Here is a 24,098-nt window from a genome sequence, read left to right as displayed (position 1 = left end):
TCATGTTCCACATTTGAGGAATAAATGTGGCTGCTTAATACAATTACAGCTTAAACTTCCAGCTCCAAAGACTCCCTACATGTTATCAGGTAAAGCCCAGCTGAAGCTGGTCCCCTGGCCTCCAGCTGTCGGAGCTGGGGGGTGACAGGAGTTTCAGGCTAAGATATATTGATTCTTGATCAGGCAATATTCAGGTAGCTATTCAAGTGGAGAGGGAAGGCTGTGGTGTACACTATTTCCAGAGTGTCCCATCCCACAACACCCTCTCTGGAGGCTCTGTCCTCAAGAGAGGGATATGATAATTTCTGGCCAGCTTTTAGGGTGGCGTTGGAGTCAGCCTCAGATTTGGGTTTGGCTGGCCAGGGTAGAGTCCTGTTGCATGTCCCCTTTTGCCTTTGTCTGAAAACTTCTCTCCTTCAGCCACGCTGCAGCAGATTAAGTTGTGTTTAGGATGGCGAACAAATAGCTTTTGACCAAACAAAAAGCTTTTGATCAAACTTTTCCTTCACCTTCAGTTTGTGTTTTCCCTACAGGCAGAGCTTAACTGCTGCTTTGACCACTCTACCACCTGCCGCAGCAGATCCCCAAGCCAACCTGGCTGTAGATGCTGGTGCTATAACACAGTTAGGCAACTGCAAGGATGGCCTGTACTCTGCCTGAAGTTCAGCGGACAGTCTCAAACAAGCAGAGTGACCCCTGCATCTAACTGTCATTAAAGTCTACTGCATTGACACTGCCGCAAAAGTGGTCAAGTGGCCAAGAAGGTTGGACCAACACCAAGAATTCATGGTGCTACGTGGCATACAGTTGCAAAGCTGTGATTGCTTTTGCTGCAAACAGCTGTCCAGCAAACTGGCTTCAAAGAGCAGTTAAACCACATTGTGATCCCTGGCCGCAAGGCTAGCTGGGCTGGATAAACTGAGGCCTTAGCACACAGCTTGTAGCCCAACTTGAATAAAGCATCAGATGTGCTCAGGTTTGGGGAAGTTACTGGGTGAGCAGGATTGCAGAGGCAGGAAACACTGTGTGCCCCCTTCTGGGTGCCCTTCTCGGTACTCTCCTAATAGCTGCACGCTGCGTTTTGTCCATTTGAGTTTTCCTGACTGCTCACTCAGGGCCGGGGCTGTCCCAGCAGGGCAACAATAAACCTGTGACCCACGGAGAAGCTGCTCGCTGCCTCCCACCAGAGCAACAGCGACCGGAGGCTGTAGGAGCGAGCTGGAAACACTCGCGAGGCAAAGGAGGAGACGCAACGCTGCAGCTATCGCTTCCCCTCGCCAGCAAGAGTCGGCCCCGCGGCGCTGCCCCACAGCCATGTCCGTGCTGCCCCTCCGCCTCTCCCCACAACCTCCCTCTACCCGCAGTCACGTGGGCGCGGCCCCGCCCCGAGCCCGTCCCACAATGCCCCGCGGCGCGCCCCGCCTCGCCACCCCCGCCGGCGATTGGCCGCCGCCGCCGCCGCCCGTCCCCCGCGGATCCGCCTCCTCCGGCCGGGGCCGCGCTTGGGTTGGCTCCGCGCGGTGCCTGTCGGCGCGGTAGCTAGGCAGCGGCCCAGGCCGCGCCTGAGGCCACGTCAGAGAGAGGGGCGCCCGGCCAGCTTCGCTCTCCCGTCACTACCAGCAGTCCCGCGGCCTCGCCGGCACCGCCGCCGCGGGGAGGGAGGAGCGGGCGGGCGGGCAGGGGGAAGGCCGAGCCCGCCCGGTCGAGGTGTGCGGCGCCGCCATCTTGGGCGCGGGGGTCAGTGCGGGGGGCGGTGGGGCCGGGGGCGGGGCTGGGGTGGCGGGGCCGGGGGGTGGGGGACACCGGCACGGCCGCCCTCGGAGCCTCTGGGAGCGGGGACCTTGATCGGCCGCGGCGGGAGGAGGGGTCCAGGCTGCCGCGGGAGCGTTTCGACGTTAGGAACTAAGGGGAAGGAAGAAAATTCTCCCTCTCTGGGTTTACTTTAGGCTGGATTTTTATGCTGCGGGTTTGATCGATAAATGCAAGGTTTCTTCTCAATTCCCAGGCGGTATCTCACCGTGGCAGCTAAACGTAGAGACTTGCAAAGAAGCCTGCCCCACCTTCCCGTGCTTTCTTCCTGTCCAGAGGAGGCCACAAAGATGATTAGAGGGCTGGAGCACCTCCCATGCGAGGACAGCCTGAGAGAGTTGGGGTTGTTCAGCCTGGAGAAGAGAAGACTCCAAGGAGACCTTACAGCAGCCTTCCATTACCTGAAGGGGCTGCAAGAAAGCTGGGAAGGGACTGTTTACAAAGGCTTGTAGAGATAGGACTAGTGACAATGGCTGTAAACTGGAGAGGGGCAGATTTAGACTAGATGTAAGGAGGAATTTCTTCACTATGAGAGTGATGGGGCACTGGCACAGGTTGCCCAGGGGAGCTGTGGCTGCCCCATCCCTGGAGGTGTCCAAGGCCAGGTTGGATGGGCCTTGATCTAGTGGGAGGTGTCTCTGCCCATGGCAGAGGGGCTGGAACTAGATGGACTTTGAGGCCCCTTTCAACCCAAACTATTCTGTGATTCCTTTCTGCTGTGCCATCGCTGTCACCCCTGCTTGTTTTTTAAAGGGCCTTCTTAATTGCCCAGGTTTTTGACATTGCTGCAGCACACAGTTCCTCACCATATTTATAAGTTAATATTTTTCTGTTATGTTGTCCAGGCATTGGAAGCCTTTGGAGAAACATCCTGGCTTCCCTGAACTTTTACTGCCTGTGATGTTTATTGCAGGATTACATGAAAAACCCAAGCAAGTTAAATGTCCTGATAGAGATTCATGTACCTTCCATGTGCGGTTTACGAGGGAGAAAAGGAACTCTTCCATTGTCACCTGGGCTCCTGGGTAACCTAGCTAGCTCAGAGTTAGGCAGGAATTGTTTGTCATTCATGAACTGAAGGGTGTTGTGTTCTATTTTGGTAGCAGTGTATCATATCAGGACTTGAGTGGCTGAATCTAGGTCAGAGACTATATTATTCATACATTATCATAAATAGTGCAAATTTAGGTTAACAGAAGCTTACTTTGAAATAGTACCTTTCTTGCATATGGAAGATTATGTTGTTGTTTACTATTGCTGTTTATTGGAGTAGTTTCACTGGATTTGAGTCCGTAACCATAGCCGAAGCCTAAAGTTAGGATAGGATGAAGTGAGTTGGTGAAAGTCTGCCAGACTTAGTTACTTTTGATGCTGCCTCTTGCTTGTTTCCAGAAGAGTAGCAGACGTTACCCTGTAGGGGGGGGAGTATTTCTTGAAGTTGTACCTGAGATTTACTATGGTAATACCCAGGAAAGTTTTGCTTTCTGTGTTTGGGTGTTTTGGGGTAACATGTTTCAAGGCAGGGCCATGGAGTGGTGAGGGCACTTGAGATCACATTTGCACATGTAAAGCTTGTCAGTGTTTTTATATGAATATTTCATATCTGATACTATTTCAGGAATCTCGGAATAGCGATAGTTGCTGCCCACAGAACGTTGCTGAAGGCATTGAGAAGCATATGAATGCTAGATTTTGTTCTTCTATGACCTGCTCAGGCACCTATCTTTTTCCACGTATAGCGTTCCTAACCTTGTTAGCAGTGAGGCTGTGAATGGTAACAGCTTTCTTGGTTGTTGTGAAGGGCTCGGCAGCTGTGTTGCCTTGATTTGGGGTTGTCGTTTTCATGTGCTGCCTGTCAAAGTTCTGAGCAGGCGAGAAATACGAAGATTGGTCTGCAGGTCTAAGCACGTGTGTGAACTTATCATGAGGAAGGAGAAGGAGTTATGTAGCTAAAAAGCATTTGAAATTTAGTAGGCAATTTTCCCTGTTTCCCTTTTTCTGTGTAACTCAAACCCACAGAAATTAATCCATTTGTTTCTGTTGCGAGTCCGTTGTCCTGTGTTTAAAAATTGCTTTCAAGAAAGGCATCCAGTCTAGATCTGAAGACATCAAGAGGTGTCATAACCATGGCTTTATTAGGGGAGGTTGTTTCAACTTTTGTAATGATCTTCTTGTCCAACCAACAGTTCTACAGTATCCTACTCTTCAGACCACACCTTTGTAATGTTAGACTGAATTCATGTTAGCAATGTTTTTGTATGTTGAAGAAACATTCGGTGGTTTTGCCTGACTATTGTGATGCTCATGATAACCCAACCAACTATTCAGGGATAGTCTTTTAACTTTCTCTCTGCACCCTCAGAGCATTAATTTCAATCTTAAAACTTCTTTCAATGTAGTACATCTATGCAGAGTTGATCTAATAATTTAAAAAGGGTAGATGTGATCTCGAACGGGGTTTAGAGAAGTTATTGCCATTCTTTGAAATAAACTTTTAAACTTCTACAGGGATGGATGGTGCTTTTGGTGGATTTATCTTGCTAGGTGGATGTTTCTGAAAACAGTTGTCTGCCTTTTCCTCCCACCCTGGGGTTTTGTTTTTTTTTTTTTAGCTTCTGCAGCACAGAGTTTCAAAGATCCTTTGCATGAATGATGACTGTGATTATGATTTCCTTTGGAACATGTGTGCGCTACTGCAATCTTAAATTTGCTTTAAATCAAACTAATATTGAAAGCAGGATTTTCTCCCTTTTTTTGCCCAGTGTTTATAGTGAAGTGCACTGTATGTATGATATTCAGGGATCTGAGTGTGAATTTGTGTTTCCAGCATGATAGGTTATTTGATTCATTGGAACAGTAAGGTTTTTTTGCCTGTGTAAAGTGAATTTTTATGCTTTAGAATAAAGCTGCATTTAGTGGAATCTGCAGTGAGGAAAGGAATGCGTTCTCATCAAGTATTCTCAAAGAATTAGCAATGAAAGGATATCTTGCAAAAAAACCTCTTGGGCTTCTCAGGATTTTGTTATGTCAGGGGATCCCAGCCAAGCGTCATAGATTTTTTTGCACCTTTGCCTGAAAGGATCAGCATATTCAGTTTCCCATCAGGTTAGAGGGAAAAGGTGTGTGTGTTGGAGGTTTTTGTTGATCTTCATATTTTCCTCTTTGGAGATAGCGCCTGTTTTGGAAACAGCTGAGCATTGTAAGTTTCCTACATTCGGGAAGGACTGAGTTTAATAAAGTTTTCCATCTTGATCCTTTTAGGTTAAAGGTAGAGGATAAGAAATGCAGATGTAATAACAAGCAGATTCAGTATGCAGCGTAGCATTTAAGCTTTGACATCACTTTAACTATTAGCAGAACTGTTGAGTATCTGTGTGTGTGTGCAAGGCGTATGATAAATGTCTGATATTTCTTTACGTGCTTTTCCAAATCAGGTTAGAGGAGCCTTTGTTTCTGTGTCAGTTTGCTAAATGCACCTAATGGCACCCCGAAGTTGACATGCTCAGTACTTTTTTTTGTAGCAGTGAAGATGAAAAAACCTGAGTCTGACAAATTTGAATGTATAAAGTATTTTCCCGAAAGTACTTCTGTGGACCAGAGTTTTGATCCCTGAAACTGCCTATCTAGTAATATGGAAAATATTGGAATTACTGAAAGAAGAAAAAAATACGGAATTTTACGTGGAGGAGAAGATCTCCCATTAGTGCCCTGTACTAAAACAAAGATGTACTGAACTATAAAAAATTGTGATCAAGAGTATTTTTATGCAGTATTTTCATGCAGCTGTATCAATAATACATGGAACAAGTTACTATGGAGGATGGGAGCATCTCAAGCATTAGACACCCGAGTAGGAAGAATGTCTGTGGTTCTGTTATACAGCTGTGGAGAGAGGATATAAACCTTTGTTCTTCAGGTCACAAGCAAACTACCTAGCAGATCTGTTTGTTTATCTTTCTGAATCATCCAGTAGTGAATGAGATAAAATATTGATCTGGTCTGTCATGGCAGTTCCCATATTATTAAATAGTTTTGTCTTTGCCCCAGTTTTTTTGTGTAACTCTTAGGCATACTATTCTGTATAATTAATCTAATGAAGGAGGAACAGTTTTGCCATAAGATTATTCATCCTATTGCAAACATACAAAAAATTGGAACAACAAATCATATGCTTTCCCTGGATAAGATATCTTTGTGTAATATTTAGCTTTCTTTCCATTATTTACAGAGTCCTGAAGCAAATTAGTCTCACTCAGAGGATATTTGTATATATGAAGAGTTGTTGATAATTAAAACATGTTAATTAATGTGAAGTCCAGGATGTATGTTCTGAAATTTCCATGGTGTTTCTGGGTCTGGAGTAATACACCAGTACTGTTTCCAGCTTTGCTTTTGCTACATGGCCAAAAATATTTCTTATATTCTCTGTGTTTTGCTGCCCACCCTGCCTCAGTTGAATCCCTTAAATGAGTTTGTCTCAGTGAAGTGTTATCAATGTTTCGTCTGTTTTCAGTCCTTTGCTTCTATATAGATGGCCTTTTGTGGTTTTAAGCTAGATTTCTTGTTTTCCTTTTGTGTCTTCGGAAAAAGTCTCATTACTTGGTTGTGATTTCACTAAATCCTTCTCATTTGTAGATGTGGTATAGTCTGACTCTCTGGCCTCTTTATAAGTCCTGTTTATTCTTTATAACAGTCATATCTATTAATTCCTCTCCATCCTTATTTCTTTGTTTGACTATATCTGGCCTCAGCTAGTATAGAGAGAACAATCCTATAGTAATCCATTCTTTGTTTCTTTTTCTCAGACCATTACAAATATTCTTCCTTGTAAAATTTTTTCCCCTCTTCTGGCTGTCTGTCTGGGGACATGAGTTTAAGTTTTTTCCCATAAGTCCTCAGGCTATATAAGAATAAATGTCTGCCTTTAGCTTTCTCACTTTTTTCCTCCGTGTTCCACCCAATTTCTAGTTTTGTTCATTTCTTTGTGGAGTCTTAACCCATTACTTTTTTACTTGCCTTCTTTCTTGAAAGCTTTTTTTTATGAAGCAAGTGTGAAATCAACATCTGCTACGAATTGCTTTGCTTTGTCAAGGTTTAAAGTCACAAGGAGTTTTGCTCTGGCCAGCTTATTCAAGCCACTGATGCTTACTTAGCAGAGTACACGATTTGGCTTTGTTTTGTGTAGAGCTGTGGGACTTTGCTTAAGTGCTGAAGGTGTGTGTGTTATGGAATTGTCACGAATGTCTGTCCTGGTACCTTAGCTCTTTTTCTTTCCCTGAACATACACAGACTGGAAAAAAATGAGGAATGTCCCCTGACGAAGTTGTCTTGTGCTTCATAGATGCCCTGTTTTAACTATATGCTCTCGTGGTCTTGAAAACACACTCCATGGAAACGTATCTTCGTTTAGTCTTCCTTCTGACAAAATACTTGTTATTTATATGCAAAAAACAAAGATCTGAAAGAGTTTCTTGCATCTCTGTAGGCCTTCTCCTTGTCTACGGGCAACTTGATGCTTCATCTGAGGAAGAGAATGATTTTGAGGGGCTAGAGATTAATTTGAATTACCTTCATTTTCAGGATTGCCAGGATGGTGGATAAGAACATTTACATTGTACAAGGGGAAATCAATGCAGTGGTGGGAGCCATAAAGCGCAATGCCCGGTGGAGCACTCACACACATCTGGTAAGATACCTGGAATTGTTGTTACCTGTTCATGCTATGGCAGAAAACACACTTGGTTTATAGAAAAGTGTCTCTGGTTTGTTTTTTAGCACTTGTTATTGTACTTCTGTAACTGCAGTTTGAATAACTTTCTGCGTTGTTTCATGCTGAACAGTTGGGGCTTGTTGTGTACCAGCGACTAGAAGCTGGAAATCTTCTGCGCCTCTACCCTGTAAACAAAAAACCACCCCCACATTATATTCTGCATGGATATAATCTCATTTGGACTTTTATCACCTGCTATGTCAGGGATTTTGAATATATGGTGCTATTTTATTTAGCACAACTTTTTCTCTAAGAGGGCTCAAGAGATATATAAAGACAGTCTTCATCGTTGCCTTCATCAGTATATATGGTGTTTTTTGATATTTTCATATGGCATAGTATCTTATTTTAGCTCTGTTTTCTGAATATTAACTATATTCCTGACTGAAACTTTTTAATGGTTTCAAACCTGTTGTGTTAAAAGCCATTAATGCAATATTACCCAGTCTAATGATGCATTGGTCAGTTTATGGTTTCCACAGTGTAAATGTGTGCGTGTGGCATACTGTGCCTGTGGTGCACTTCAGAATGTCACATGAATAGCAGGTGGCTGTCATCCAGCACAAGTGGTTTCAGTTTGGGCAGGGCCCGTTTTCTTTCTGCAGGCATTTCTTCAGTAGTGCTCACTGCCATCCAGTAGGAGCTGTGGGTGCGGATGTACACAGCTTGGAGAAACTGCTGATTCTCCTCTTTTATTATCACAAAGATAAGATTAAAGCTAAAGGATGCAGCTATTCATATGAATTTTGCACCGTGATTCTTTCTTCAAGTTATTTTAATGGCACCAAATGTCATTCTACTTCTATTCCCATTACAATCTGCATAGATTAACATTATAGCAAATCCAGATGAGCCATTTCAATGTGGTATGAGCTAGATTTGCTCTGAAATTTATTGAACAGCGGAAGGCTAATCAGAAATGCTTCTAAGGACATAAAACCAAACCAAAATGCTCGGTCTTGAGCCTATGCTTTGACATTTGAGCTGTATGATATTGGGGAGCACTAGCAGGAAAATAAAAGTGCTTCTCTTTACTTTGATGGTGTTAATGTGCTGGCAGTGATCACCTCAACCCACAGTACTTCTGTGGATATGAAGGTGAGGATCTTTACAGACCCATTATTAAGATTTGCCTTCAGGAATATGTTTGCCTTATTAATGATTTCCTTTATATATAACCTATAGGATGAAGAAAGGGATCCCCTGCTGCATAGCTTTAGCCTCTTAAAAGAAGTGCTGAATAATATAACAGGTAAGCTTATACAGAAATCAGCAGGTGTGTGTACCTGCCAGGGTATATGCAAATAAACGTAAAGGTGTACTTGTTTGTCGTATTTGCTATCTAGAGGTCATATATTGAATAGCAAGAAAAGAGCAAATATGCATATAGTGTTAGATGAATAATACCAACATAAACTAGTAGACCAATACCAGTGCTGCCACTATCTGCATATATATATATATATATGTATGTGTGTGTGTATAGATACGCACTTTTTTTAATAGATATGCATGTTAATTCAGTATACTGAAGCTTGTAATAATAGCTGGAATCTGGTATATTAGTACACATAGTCTTTGTGTGCTTTATTTTTGCTTTCCGATCTGTGAATGATGCAGAAAAATCTGGTTGGGAAGTAGCCTCCTATTATCTGTTTTCTCCTCACGTTCTTTGGTTTGTTGGTTCATTTTTTATCAGTAATAAGTGAAACACAGACTTACCTTTCCATTTGTGTCTTTTGAATGTTGAACTGAAAGGCTTACTTTGTGGCAAGTTGCACTGAAAAGAACTGGAAAACTTTATTGATTACAGAAGTAGAACACAAGGCTGTGATGACCAGTTTTATTTCTCCCAATCTGTCTTTCTCCCTTTTACCTCTACATTCTCTCTTTTTTTGTAGTTTCAGGAGTGATGGTTTAGGTGTAACCTAAGTATATGTTGAGAGTCTAGAAATGATGCTAATCCAGGCTGCATGTGGCATTCTGCTGGTTCTTCCCAGAGTTTATCTTACTTTCAAATATTGCAATTGGTAAGCTTTATTTCTGGTCCCTTTATTATGGTGAGTGTTCAGAACTGCGCTCAACTTAGGTTTGAGAAGGACTTTTTGCATTTCTAGTTCCAAAGCGTGCCTATTCTTATGTCGATGCTGAGCCTAGAATCCCATAAAAAATATGTGTGCTAGAAGTACAATGGTGCTGTTCCCAGGTGCTGACAAGAGGTGCTGAGGACATGTGCCAGTTCCAAGTCCTTATTCCTTCCTCTTTTTGTGTCTGCCTGTAAGTGTAATGCTTTGCTTTACTTTGCCCAGTGAGCTTCCCTTGGTTGTAAGCAGGACTCTTCTGTCAGGCCATGACATCTTAAAGAACTCCTGCACAGCTTGCATTTCTGGATAGCATCTTTGTTCTGGATGTTATACTTGTACCCAGACTTGTACTCAGCCTGGATTTGTGGGTTTTTATAAGCTCGCTTTTCTGCTGTAAGATATACATGCGGCCACCAAAAGTGTTTGGTGAGGAAATTTTCCTTTTCTCCTTTCTGTGAGATAAAATTTTCTTTAAAATAAGACTCTTAAAGTTCTTTGCCATTATTGCAAATACCTCTTCTCACCGACAAGAACTGGGAACGTCAGGATACTCAAATAAATGTCAGGGACTGGCCATTTATCTGGATTATCTAGATGCAGTGTGCTGTTGACTTGTTGGGGGGAAAACAATGCCAGCCCATGATCTGCTTGTGTTAGAGAAAGCAAAGTTTATTGTACTCAGGAATTCGGAGACTCCCCATGTTGGTCATCATGGAGGTGGTTCATGCTGAGATGATAGCTGCCTATATATGGTGATGATACATGTTGATTTGACTACGTGGAGTTCTTTTTAAACAGGTGATTTCAGCTTCAGTGGCTGCTGCTTACAAACTAATGTGATAGGTCATCATTGCTATGCTCCATTTTATTCCAGTTCTAGATGTGGACTGGTTCTCAAGCAGTATCTTGAACAATACAGTTTTCTGCCTTATCTTCCAGGCAATGAAAAGTCCAAGCTTAGGGTTTTTTTATGGATGTTTTTTGGTTTGTTTTGTTTTTTTCCTGGACCTTCCTTTCATGTCTCTTTCATTAGCTCATGGAAATGCATTGCTTTTATATTTAAATTTATTCAAGCTGTAATCTTTGACATTTGAGTTAGCTTTTAGTACAATTTTGCATTTATAGTAATATATATTATGTATTTTCTCAATCCCCCAAGAACCCATTTTAATCTGTTCCGGATGCAAATTTCAGGCTGCCTTGTCCCATCTCCCCTCTTGTTCTCGCCCTCTCTTCCCCTCCCCCACAGAGCATGTTTGATCAGGTGTGGCAGGAATATCCACTGTCAAGCTGCGCCCTTTATATTAGTCAATATTATCCTTCCTTCCCTCCCACTCCCTTCATTCTCCTCTGGGCTTTACCAGTTGATTTATAATTTTGGAATTCTCATCGGAGTCTGTAATACAGTTTGTTCATTATTTAACCAAAACCTGTTTAATGAGCAAAGAGAGGCAATGTAAATGTTAGGCATGTTGCAGTGGAGTACCTTTTGTTCTCCTCTGAGCTAGTGGATATTAACTCTGTCGTGACTGTGATGCTGAAATACCCTGGTCAAGGGTATAAAGATGCACTGTATGCCTCCAGTAGTTAAGGATCCCCATTTCAAAGTATCGCTCCTCAAGAGTCACTAAATTAGGTAATGTGTTTCATTTGATTACCAAAATAGTAAAAGTTGGCCTGCAACTAAGTAGTGGTATCCCATCCCATTGTGATGTCTAAATGGGTTCCTGAAGGAAACATCTAGAGAAGATGGTGTTGTGCAGCACAAACAATACCGTGATTATGGTAAGAGTGACCTCACTTCTACAGTTCAGTGCACCTAGCTAAAGGCCTTGGCCCTGAATTATGTGAAATGGTGTTTGTCTTTAAAATTCCGACAGAGAAATGGAATTTCTGCGGCAATTTTATGTAGATTTATAAAAGCAGTTTAATTTGAAATTAATCAGCATGTCTGCTCTGATCCACTTCAATTTGATTTACTGTATGCCCTTTTACACTTCTATGGGCTGCGTATATTTTAATTATTACTGATAGTAGTTGCCTGAAGAATAGAGGTCCTGGTGTATTGGGTGATACATAAGTTACTCTAAGATTAATTTAATAGCTGAATGCTTATACTAAAATAAAGACTGTAAGCCTAAATTTGATGTGGTGTCTTACATTTCCTATGCTTAGAAAAAGCAAAAATTGTCTTGAGTTACAACCGTACTGAAGCAGTGACTATCAAGCTTTGTCCGTATGCGCAAAATTGAAATACAGCTACATCTTCAAAGGTTATTTTAAAACTGATGGAAGCCTTAGTATTGATACAGGTTTGGATCTAGGGACACCACAAATTCCGTTTGATTGCTTTTTAAAGTAAGCTGAGTATTTAGGAAATGTACCTGGATATTGAAGTATTTGTTTACTTCAGTCTTTTGTTATGGATTTAATTCAGCAAAAGAAAGCTTTTTTGATGTCCAGTGGTAACTGAGCATCTTCTCTTTCATGTGTGCTTCTAACTTAGGATGCTTTTGAGCTCACTAAGGAGAGGTTTTATAACTGCAGATGACTGGAAATATGAATTAATAATGAGCCTGCTTTTCTGTGATCTGATGAGAACAGAGTTTCGCTAAGTCTTGTTGTGGCTGTTGAAGACTTCAGACCATTCCAGTGTGATGTAGATGCAGGAGCAGGCTCTTCTGTCATCATTCTCCTTATTCCAGAATTTGTAAGTGGGATGATGAGTCAGTAAGCAGAATTTTCATGACTGAATTACTGCTTACTGGTGTGTAGGATGGCTTCAGGACAGAAAATGACGGAATACAACTGCCTTGTACAAGTCAGCACTGCAATGGGAGAAGCAGGTGTTTGTGGAAAGTGTGTGCATTGAGAGTCTATTTAAATAAGGTTTAAACTAGGTAAACACACCTGTGAAGAGGTGCTTGTGTATATTTTAGGTCCATGAGTGCCAGACTGGAAGGTTTGAGTCCTTTTATCCTCTGGTGATTCAGAGTTAGTGCATTTAAACAGAAGCTGCAAAGTAAGCTGTTAGAAGCACTCTGATTTCATGCACATTGATGACATTTTAAATGAATGCTTGTACAGTGGGTTCAGAAGAATCTTTTCATGGCTTATTTCAGACAAGAAGCTGCTGCAAATCTCCATCTTTAGAGGGTTGGCTGGGGCATTAAGAGCTGGCTAAAGGTCAAATGACTGTAACCGTAGGAGAACCTTTGCCCAGTGTACTGACTTAATATACTTGTTACTGTAGCCATCAGTTTTCTAGTATGTAGATTTGATTGGACATTCATTTTTTCATGTCTGATTTCTGGAAACTCATTTTTTTTTAGGGAAAATCCGACATTCATGTGAAACAATGCAGGAATTTTATCCTGATTTGGGATTAATGTCTGAACTTTTTCTGGAAGATCTAGTTTTAACAAGTGGTAAATTGATAGTATATATAAATCCACGGCCTGCTCTCAGTGCTATTGCAGTGCTATTGAATGGAATCTGAGACACTCATTGTAGTCCATGAAAGTTAAGAAATGAGAGAAAATAATGTTTTTGTGGGTTTTTTTTGTTTTGCTTTTTTTTTTTTTTCAAAGAAGTGTAGGAATTAGATTATATGGACGTGTGATGTTTAGTGCTGCAATGATTGTTACTTTGTACTTTGCAGGTAAGAGCGATGCCCTATTTTATTTATTATTTATATCCTGAATTTCTGCAGAAAGTGACGGATTTATTAGCAAATAACTGTTACTGATGAACTGTAAGCTGCGATATTTCTCCCTTTGTTTGCATTGAAGGATTGCAACGTTGTCTAGAGCAGACATTTAAAAAACATCACCAAAGCTTTTTTCTGTTGCACATAAGCTTCATATAAAAGTTCTGGAAAACTCAGTGGTCTTCTAGATTCTGTCTGTTCCTGTGATAACTGGAAAATTAATATATATATATTTAAATAACAAGTATCCATGAACATTAACTTGATATTTTGGAAGACTGAGCAACTCAGGCTAACATTTAACTTTTGTTGCATTCTCTATAAAATTTTAAAGGGGAGTGGAAGGGACGTAAGAAAGGTTAGGAAATTGATAGAGTAAGGTTTCTTCCATAACTTTAACTTGGCTTCACTTTAATTAGTGAATGGCAATACAATTTTAGTCCATCTCGAATGACCTGACACAGTGTACAGAAGGGGTAATTAATTTCTCTTAATATTTTCTGTCACCTTACTGTAAGAAATATGAAGATTAGGGTGACAACCTTAATTTGATGCTTTCCTTGTAGGCTGGGTCCAGGTTTGATTCTGTGTATTGTGTTCAGATAATACAGTAAAAGTTTTCATTTTAAAAGCATGTTCCTAGTCTTCATGAATGCAGGCATCATTTCGAGTGCACAGACAATGTAAACAAATGCAGTATTTTTGCTTTAATACTGCAGGTAATTCCAAATTCTGTCTTGGAGAGACTAATCTTTTTAATCTCAGCTTAGCATCAGATGAATTGAATGACTGTCTTATGGCTGAGGTCTTTGAATTTCCCTCAGATAATAGGTTTCTGTTGATATTTTTGGCATAGCTTTTCTTGGTGTTACTGGAGAAATAATAAAGCAGACCTTTCCCAGGTAGCTGCTACTACTAAAATTTTGTGCTTTCCTTTTTAAGTGATTTTCCTGGAGTGATGCTATTGTGCCCTCAGAATGGTAGCTGTACTGGTGGACCTCAGATGAGAGCTTTTAAAGCCCAAAACTAACACCAAATTGTTGTAAGCTCACTTAATATTTAGTTTATTTTATGTATAAAGGGAGAAAGATGAGGAACATGCTTTATGAAGATAACTTAGTATTTGTGAAGCTTATAGATGCACCAAGACAACCACGATAACTTTTTCCAAGGCTTTTCTGTTGTGTGTGGGACAGCATTTATGCAGAGTATGTGGGGAATCAGATATGGATGGGTGTCACTCTGAACTGTAATTGCTTCTGTTGAATCTGAGCTCTTCGACATTGTCTGCTAAATGAAATTGAGATTCCTGAGAAAAGGAAGCTTGTAGTTCAGAGATCTTATAACTAGGACTGGACGGGCAGAAAGAGCTAAACTGTGTAGCATCTTCACTTTGATAACTACTTAGCTTTTGTGTTCATCTTCTGTTTTGTGTTCTGAGTAGTGAAACTTATTCAATAAATTCAAAAGAAGTGGAGTGACTCTGGGAATATCTGGAGCAAACCCATTAATGAACCCGACAGAATAGTCTTCGCGGAAGATATTTTTGCATTTTTCTTCAAGTCGGAACATGCGAACTGTCTCTTCTGCAGTCCAGCACCACCACCCTTGCGATACTACTTAAGCATCCTTTTCATACAATTCTTTGGGTGCAATTTAAGACTAGAGCTTGGAGCTTGTCTTCCATCTGTGCATGGCTAACGACTGGCAGGTACAGGCAGGAGGTGGTGCTATTGGGAGAGATTGTTTCCTGAACCCTAATCCTTAAGGACCCAAGGGTTTAGATGGACAAGTGCTCCTGGCTGTTGCTTGGCAGAGTTCCCACAGCAGGCTTGTTCTGTAACACCAGCCTTCTGTTACCACTGCAGGGCTGGGCTCTGAAGAGCTGCCACATGTGCACGGTGTGCAACTGACTCTCTCTTGTTCCATGCTTGTTGAGCAATTACTTTCCCACTTGCTGGGTGCTCCATTATTTCCTTCAGTTACTGCTTCTGTGTGAAGTGGAGCCATAAAGGAAACAGCTTAATGTACATACATTAGAGGGCAATAAATTGCAGTTTGATTTGGTAGAAAGACAGTACCAGATGCCCCACTGAAGTTAAGGTTCTTCTTAAGTAATCTATGGATGTTTTATTCCAGTTTTTTTTGATGGTGATGTCTTTATTTTATTCAAGACTGGTTAAAAGGAATTGTGGCCAATTAAGAGATGTTAAGGTTATTTGCATTATAGCAGAACCCCTCTGGAAATAGGAGTGTACATGAAATTGCTGAATTCCAGTAGAAGTTTATTAAATGTATTAATGCCTTCTGTTACGTCGCCTTTCTTCTGCCTGTCTTCTCTCCTTGCTGAACTGCTGCCATCTAACTATATTAAGAAGAGTACGTCAATGGTAGTTTACTTCAAAGAAGTAATAATTTCTGTCGGAAGGTGCAGGTGTGTGTATGGTTGCGTAATATGTAACAGGACTGCCAAGAAGCATTGGTCATACGTACACAAGCATACTGAAGCATTCGTCACCTCAAAGTGTTTGTGGCTTAAGAGGGTGGAAGCAGAGAGAAGTCATTAAGTATACAAAGTTTTTCTTAATGACTACCTCCATTTGTCCCTTAAACATGCTATTGTTGGCTGATCCCTAATACTGTTTTTTGCAAGATGCGAATTTGAAGGAGAGGTTTGTAAGAAGATTCAGTTGAGCAAAATATCCCTTTTTTCTGGAATGGGTGATTAAGTGCTTCTTTCAATAATTAGTATGGAAGAAAAAGGCCAGCAGAAGAGAGGTAGAACGGAAGGGATAAAAAGGTAAGTATAAAAGTAGCGGAGTGATGGAGAACATTGTTATTAAGATACATTGCTTGGTTAGGGAACCTTAATAGTGAGGAATGTGCTGGTGGTGGCTTGCCCATTTGAGGTAAACTCACAAGAGTTTTTTCTTTTTATGGTAAATTCCTATCTTGTCTGCTGTCTGAGTGTTGGGGAGTAGATTCTTGCTTAGGGATTTTTTTGCATTTGGGAAAAAACCCAAAATTTTCTTCCATCATGTTATGCTCCTCCTCATTGTAATTTTGTAAAAAAAAATTCAGGTGGATAGTAAAGATCTTGTTTTTTTAATTTTCCTTTAGAAAATGATAGAAGACAGCAAATTTGTCCAAGGAACAGCTATAGAACTTACAGCTGCTTGTAGTCCTGTGAACATTTATATCATCTTTTAGAGGATATGATTTTAACTTGCTTTACAGCATCTCTAAAAGCTACAAAGGAAAGAAAGTTTAGTATATGTTGCCTGTAATACAGTGGCTTAAAGGTGAGGTCTGAGGTCTTGTGATGTGATGGATTCAAAGGTGAAAGAGATGGAAATGTCTTTTTGTGGCTGAGTTTGAAGTTCATTCATTCCAGTGTTGTAACAGACACTTTCTGGTGAAAAACTTTGGGACTGAATGGAAATCGGTGAATTCATTAATTGAGTGAGGAAGGCAAATAGGGAGTGAGTTAAGCTTGTGTCAGGCTTCTAGGTACAGCGAATCAGTACTTGTCATCATTAAATTGTAGGAAATAAAACCCAACTTGAGAAGGAACATATATCAATGAGTCGTAGTTATTGTAGAAAATAGATAGGGCTACAATAGTATTGTATTACGTACTGTATCTGTGTGATTTGGAAATGCTTTTGGAAATCCTAAATCGACCTGCTCTGGCTTTGAACTCCTAATTATATTTGGTCTTTTTTTGTTTATTTTAAAGGCATGGAGAGACACGAACTCTTTGTCGCTTAAACTTCGTTAAATTAATGTGTCTGTGTTCTTTGTATGATGCAGTTGTGAAGTTAAAACTTGTCAGTTCAAATGGGTTTTGTATTTCAGCATGTTGTGAAAGAGGAGGTGTGTAGTTATTTCACAGTTGAGGAACAGGGTGAAACGTGACAAAAAGAAACACAATGTGAAACAGGCGGAAATGCAAAAGTGAAACGTATTAGAAATTAGAATGGGATGATACTGGCTTTAGCTGTCCTGTTAAAATGAATAGATTGATAAACTGTTTCCATGACAGCTTATGCTAATGTTTTTGCACTGTAATCACAGTTACACAATTGTAATACTCAAGGGGTAGACTTGATTAATGCTTGTTAGTGGAATGTGTTAAATTCTTCAGTGATGGGGATGCTCTGTTTTATCCTCTATCTATACCATTATATCAGCAGTTCAGAAGTTCCAATTTCCAGTTCTGTCCTTGTAGCAGTAAGCTGAAACCTGTTCCTAGCCATCTTGAAACAGTGAGTTATAAACAGAGCAGTCTTTCAGAAAACGTATGCTGCCTTTGCTTGGTGCGGGACTCCGAGTGCTTGCATGACTGTAAATAATTCTTGATATGTGTGCTACTTAAATAACATTAGATTTCAAAACAATGCTGTTCACTTTTGATCATGTTTAAGTTAATTCTGGGAGGAAGTTTTTTATTAAAATGTGCGTTTGTGCCTCGTTACTTTTCAGGAAATTGTCATTTTTCTTGATACAGTGACTGCCTAGTGGCTACTGAATTAGATTCCATGTACCTATCGATTAACTGCTTAAATAATTTATGAGACAAATTGCAAATACGAGGTATTGTTAAAATAAATCGAGAGGTCGTTGTTACCTTAATCATGGCATATTGAAGGAGAATGGTCTATTTAATCTGAGTATAGCATAGGGGAGGGGCTTTATTCTAGAAATAAAATGACTGGCAGTGGTAAAATATGGTTGCTTATGTAAGCATCTTTAGTAACTGCACTTTGGAACTTGGATGTTCTTCAAAGCAGGATTAAACATTGTATAGTGGCCCGTAATAGTTCTGTTAATAACTAAGATGGCTGTCACGGCAGCATGGGAGGAGACATCGTTAGTTAGTTTTCACTTCAGTCTGAGGTTTTCACATTTGTCATTCAGAAATACTCTGTTTTCCTTCACACACTCAGCTCTTAATTAAAACATTTGGTTTTCCAGTGTCTGAAGTTTAAATATATTCAGTCAGACTTAAGATCTAACAAGCGCTATCAAATTTTACTTCTTTGCTTCCCCTCTCTTAAATACATTTTGCATCAGTATGAAATTAGCACTTCAGATGTGATCAGGCAGGTACGGGGGGTAGGGAGAACACAGTCCTAGTAATATTTACTTTGGTGACATTGCTGCTGATGAATGCAAAGGTGTAGGCAATATGTTTGCTCAAATATTTACCAGTCTGTTAAAATGTAGTCAACAGGAAGAGACTTTTCCAGTTGAAAAAGGAGTGTTGTGATAGTGTGGGAAAAGTAGATTTTGGTTTGACCAAGATCTGAGTCCTAAACAACAAACTTTTTTGAAGGTGTACGACTTTCCTGTGTGATACAGAAGTCCAGCCACTTTCATCATTAAGGCTTCTGCTTCGTTTAGAACAGAATGAAAGAAATATATCTACAAATGTTTGGTAAATAAAAGAAGTAACATTTTCTTGTGGAAAAAGCTCTGCTAAGAGTTTTGGGAACATAGAGGAAAAAATTAAAAGATTCAGAGGTGTCAAAAGCATTAGAGCAACCCTAACAGAGTAACTGAGTGATAGTTCAATAATTGGAAAAAGTTGAATTTTTTTTCAGAGAAAAAGAAATTGCTGGAGAAATATATTCTTAAATAATGGAGGGGAGGCCATCATAGGTGTCCTGGAATGCTTAATTTAATGGTTGTTTGGTAATTGATTATTGAAGCTTTGCATCAGAAGTGACATCAGCTTAAATTTTGCAAACTGTTTTCTCCTTTCCGCTTTTACTAACAATCCATGAAAAACGTGAAGGTGAAGCTTACTCTTATTATTTAGCTGCCTTAAAACTGAAGTTTCTTTTTGGATGGCAGTTTTTAATGCAACTGGGTTTTGCAACCCATACTGGTACTTATTCACGTGCACAAGACCCATGTGCTGCAGCGGAAGGTCACACACTCCCTTTCACTCTGCAGGGGCAGCAGGTGATGGTACCAGCTGTTCACATCCCAGTATTAGATGCCTGAATTTGAGCAGCTGTATGAGGCTGCTAATAAGCTGTAATGTGTAATGCAGTTCATATTTTGCCCACATTTCACTTGATTGTACTCAGCACCAGCTGATTTCTTTTTTTTTTAACATTGTTCAATGCCACCCACAAGATGCTCATTTTCTTTCTTGTTTTGCTGGTCTCCACTCGCATTGTACGATGTGGCAGTCAGATGCTTGAGAAGTTTTCCAGTGTTACAGATTTGAAAAGGAAGGAGTACCAGAAAACATGCAGATGTACAGGGTTTAAGGATATAGGAATAATCTCTAGTGAAAACATGTAAAAAAATTAAAGTTTTAATGCTGTAGTGAAAAATAATCTAGACTGTTCTAAAAGGTGTACTTATCCTTAAGCAAAACTGGTTTTGGATACAAACATAGGTGTTTTTTTGTTTGTTTGTTTTAGAAGAATTGGTCAAAAGTGCTTTTGTTCTGAGGAACCTCTACCAGCATTTGGCTAGCTGAAGAGGTCTTATTATATGAATCTGCTATTCAAAGAGGGTTGCAGTGGTTTTTGATTCCACTTCAAGTAATAAAATTGACCTGGCCTTAAGTTTTGACATATTCGTTGTTGACTTCAACTTCTGCTTTTTATTTAAAAAGCTTATTTGTGGCCTGTTAGGACCCTCTGTTAAGCCAGTTAAATAAACGGTGCAAAGGTTGAAACTGCCTGTCTACATTTTCCAGAAAAGGGGAGGAGGGAGCCAAAGGAAGGATATTTATAATTTTAAATGCTTCCAGCTCCTCTGTTCACCTTTTCCTATTTGGTCACCGATTTAGCTCCTGTCACCTTCTCCGGAAGATTCCTAGTACCTAGAACTGACAAATAGAGTAGTACCACTGGCCAGCCACCAATGTGATGGCGAAGTTTTCTTGCTAATAAGATCCTGAGAGGTGACGTTGTTTTATGGTTGGGGGTGGGATTTTTTTTAATTAATTATTTTCTTCCCCCATTGCTGTTGTCTCAAAATATGTCCTTTGGAATCAAAGCCATATTGAAGTCCAAGCTGGGAAGAGCATCTGTTAAAAATATGGAGGTGGGGCTGTGGAAGAGAGTTTTTGTCCTATGCTCAAAGGATCTTGGCAACCTTAGAAATTCAACAAGAGCCAAGACAATTATTAGAAATCAATTATTAAGTATTCTATAAAATAATGAAAACAAAATAACCTAACTGTGCAGTTAGGGTAGGAGGAGATAGCATGAGATCAGAAGTATAGGATAGGATATAAGAATATAACTGGGCTAGCTTTTCATTCGATCCTATTCTTATTACTTCACAACTCAACTCATTTTAGCTGGTCAGCATTCTTAAATTGAAGTATCTGAAATCTATAACTGATTTTCCTTGCCCTACCTATATGTGTTGCTTTTCTCCAGCAAAGATGACTATTTGTTTGTTTTTTTTTTTTTCCTGGATAAAGAATTGGCTCTCCCATGGCAGATTAGAGCCGTAAGCTCCTTGTTTAGCGTCTAGCCTTTTTTCAGACAGCCTTAAAATTTCTTTTGAGACACTCAGTGTTAATTGGTTGAAACAGCCAGTTATTTTTAACTGCATGTTTCAGACTTTTTATTTTTTTTTTTTACATTGTTCAGGTGTCTCTGTCAGCCATGAAGAAAGCAGTTGAAGTAAACAGCTGTATCAAATGAAGTACCTCTTGTCCCCACAACTGCTTCCAAAATAAACCAAGAATAATGCTTTACACATTTTGTCTCCCCTAACTCTAAAGGGAGGCAAGAGAGGAAGCGTGGATTAACGTATAGTGATTTCTAGGAGCTGTTTTCTGCTCAGATTCCTCTGTGCTTGGGCTGACTGGCAGGGACATGTGGCTCGAGTGCATCTGGAAATATATCACTGGCAAAATTTGGTCGGGTAAATATAGCAGGGATGGGTTGTCAGGACAGGAGACAGATTGTTCTGGGAAAGGAAGTGCTGTCTGTCATCTGAGTAACAATTTCCTATATTTCTGAGGCTTACCTATTTCTTTCAGTGTAGCTAAGGTACCAGTAGGAGCTGGTACACTTGCCGTGTTCTGTTGTTGTATGTTCTTACAGTGGGAGTGTAACCAGAAATTGTAAAATCAGTGGGAGTGACTGTAGAGAATTGATATCGTATGGTGTTTAAATACTAGTGGCACACACTTTGTTCGAGTTTAAGCCATTTTTTAGGAGAGGCAGGGACATCGAACATGAAAGGTAACTTCCGGAATTTCAAGGTGTGATAATACTGAAGAATCCTGACTTTTGCTTAGGTGCAAAATTGTTTCTAGCCCACGTTTTTCCAGAAAACAAACAAATTAAAAACAAACAGACAAACAAAAATCTGCCAACCACCCTCCTTGTAAATGGACTGAAATCCAATATTCTAAAATTATTTTCTTCTATTGGTGGTTGATATGTAGAAGATGAGCAGTGACAGAAAAAGCCAATGGCAAGATTTTCCTGGGGCAAACGCTGATTGGCCAAGGCATAAAGCTTCTTCAAGCGTTGTTACATTGATTCAAGTCTCAACCCAATTCACAGTGTTTGTGGAGAAGATTGAACCAACAACTTTAGAGAGTAACCTACAGAAATGTGTGCAGGCACAGGAGGGCGTAGGCTGTATTTTACACAGAAAGGCGTAAGCATGGGCAATGACAACTAAAATCTTAACAGATGCATGGAGTAGAAAATAGAAGAGTAAATCATAGACATTCTGTAGTTTATCAAGGGAAGTTGCAAATGACTACAGATTGAGGGGAGAAAAACATCAGTAATATCAGTAATATCATCAGTGACTATGCATTCTTTGTCTCTATAAAGCATTAAATAACTTCATGCGTACCATTTGCAGCATATTCTTGATTCATTGGGCTGGTTTTGTTAATCTGCTTGCTCAAGACTTTATGGAAGGTTCAATCCCTGATAATTTTGTGCACAGTAGCTGCCTGTAATTAGCTACTGACTTGGCAGGTTGTGCTGGGAGGTTGCACACCACTTCACACCATTGTGGGCTCTCAGTCTACTGCCCTGTGATGTGGCTGTGTCTGGGGTGGGGTGAGCCACCAAGAGGTGCACGGTGTACCACTTGAATGTGGAGGCAGAGAATTTGTCTGAGGGCATTGGAGATAAATAACTGTATTTGTAAAAAGTGTAACATTTTCACTGAGCAATGAGTCTTTTCTAAAATCTGCCCTACAAACTTCCATATAATAAGCTTCAGTTTTTATCTTCAGAAGTCTGAAGAGCTAAACTGATGGTAGAATTTTTTTTGACATATAGAGAAAAGATAGTAGTTTGCTGGAGGATGAAGCTGATTCAGACTAGAGGCTGTCCAAAAACTTTCTGTAGTTGTAAGTAGTAGGATAAGGTGTGGGCTTCTGTGCTTTTTGAGTAAAACCTGCATTACTAAGTAGAAAAAACTGTTTTGACAATGTCAATGGACAATGTTCTTCAAAAACGTTTGTAAGCCCTTCATTATTTCTTCTGATTGCACCGGGTCCAAATACTGTGCTGTTTGTCATGGCTTATGCAGGGATAAAACCTCGCAGTTTCTCATTCACAGAGCTGACTGCATTTACTAGCAGTGCTGTGTAGTGCACCTGACTTGCCCAGGCCTTTTGCAATGTAAACCTCAGGACAAGGAACAGTACAAGTAAAGGAGTCTGTGCTCATCTTATTGTTGTACTATTGCCTGCATGTATGCCTCTCACCCCAGGTGTTCCAGCTTCCAGCAACTGAGATTTGAAGTCTACTCCTTCGAAGTCTCGGAGTCTCTTCAGACTGCTCAGATGCTGTTCTCAAAGCCTTTTTAACCTAGTTTTTTTATTCCATTATATTTCCCTTTTGCCTGGCTCACCCTGGAATAAAATGGAAAGGGTTGAACTTCATGTTGCAGGTGAAATGTCACATTAAAGGACACCTGTGTTGTCTGATCATCTGATACCAACTGTTGTTTGTTTTTCTGTGCATCCACTGTCAGCGTGTATGGTAACAAACTACTTTTTAATCAAGTACCTAGCAACAGAAAATCAAGCATAACATATATACAGGATATATTACCTTTGCTTATGTATCTGCTAGCATTTAATTAAAGGATGTTGTTACTTTTATCAACATTTATATTTTGTTTTAAAATGGCAGAGTTCTGCAGTGAACTAAAGACAAGAAGGTGAGATTGTCTACAGTGCATTAGAAGTGTATTAAAAGAATCAAACTGTGATATTAAAGTAACTGCGGATACTTAAATTTGAAAGAAATCTAGAAGGACCAAAGCGCAAGGAAATTATTTGTAAGGGGCTTGAAATTGTGAAGTATTACCTGCAGTGAAATATGGAGTAGTACTTGGAGGCATACAAGAGGGGTGTTAGTTTGAATATGCTTAAGAAATGGGCTATTGGTATATTAACAGAGTTTAAATTTCCAACAAACACTTAGTTTCTGAACATGGAGATGTGGATGGGAAGCCCAAGTATTTGTAGTCTGAAAAGTAATCCATTCTTTGTCTTGTTAATGAGCAAGGTGACCAAATTCCTTCAAAGCACTAGAAAATTTACAGATTTCTGTTGCTTATATTTAGTCATTACATCCTCCTTGTATGAAGTGAGGCAACCAGATGTGGATTAGAAGTTGAAGCAGGAAGAATAACAGTAGATAATTTGTGCTAGATGAAATTGGAAGGAAAGGAGAGAGAGAGAGAGAGAGAGAAATGTGGT

At 40.1% G+C, this 24,098-nt stretch overlaps 1 protein-coding gene across 9 annotated transcripts in view; it reads left to right on the top strand.

Moving 5' to 3' along the window:
• The first annotated feature begins 1,540 nt into the window (after positions 1–1,540).
• The window catches only part of GBF1 (golgi brefeldin A resistant guanine nucleotide exchange factor 1), a 107,958-nt gene continuing 85,400 nt past the window's right edge, over positions 1,541–24,098 (top strand). For 3 of the 9 annotated variants that reach the window (XM_054072306.1, XM_054072310.1, XM_054072309.1), the window contains exons 1-3: positions 1,541–1,707; positions 7,390–7,495; positions 8,765–8,831. In XM_054072306.1, coding sequence (XP_053928281.1) covers positions 7,400–7,495; positions 8,765–8,831 — 163 coding nt within the window. In that variant the 5' untranslated portion in view covers positions 1,541–1,707; positions 7,390–7,399. Of the gene's footprint in view, positions 1,738–7,389; positions 7,496–8,764; positions 8,832–24,098 lie in introns of those variants that run through there. The other 6 variants (XM_054072311.1, XM_054072308.1, XM_054072313.1 and 3 more) reach the window with 4 other exon arrangements.

Source organism: Cuculus canorus, chromosome 7 (assembly GCF_017976375.1).
Source record: "Cuculus canorus isolate bCucCan1 chromosome 7, bCucCan1.pri, whole genome shotgun sequence".
Lineage (NCBI taxonomy): Eukaryota > Metazoa > Chordata > Aves > Cuculiformes > Cuculidae > Cuculus > Cuculus canorus.
The sequence above is the reverse complement of the archived record's forward strand: the minus strand, read 5'-3'. Positions and strand labels throughout refer to the sequence as shown.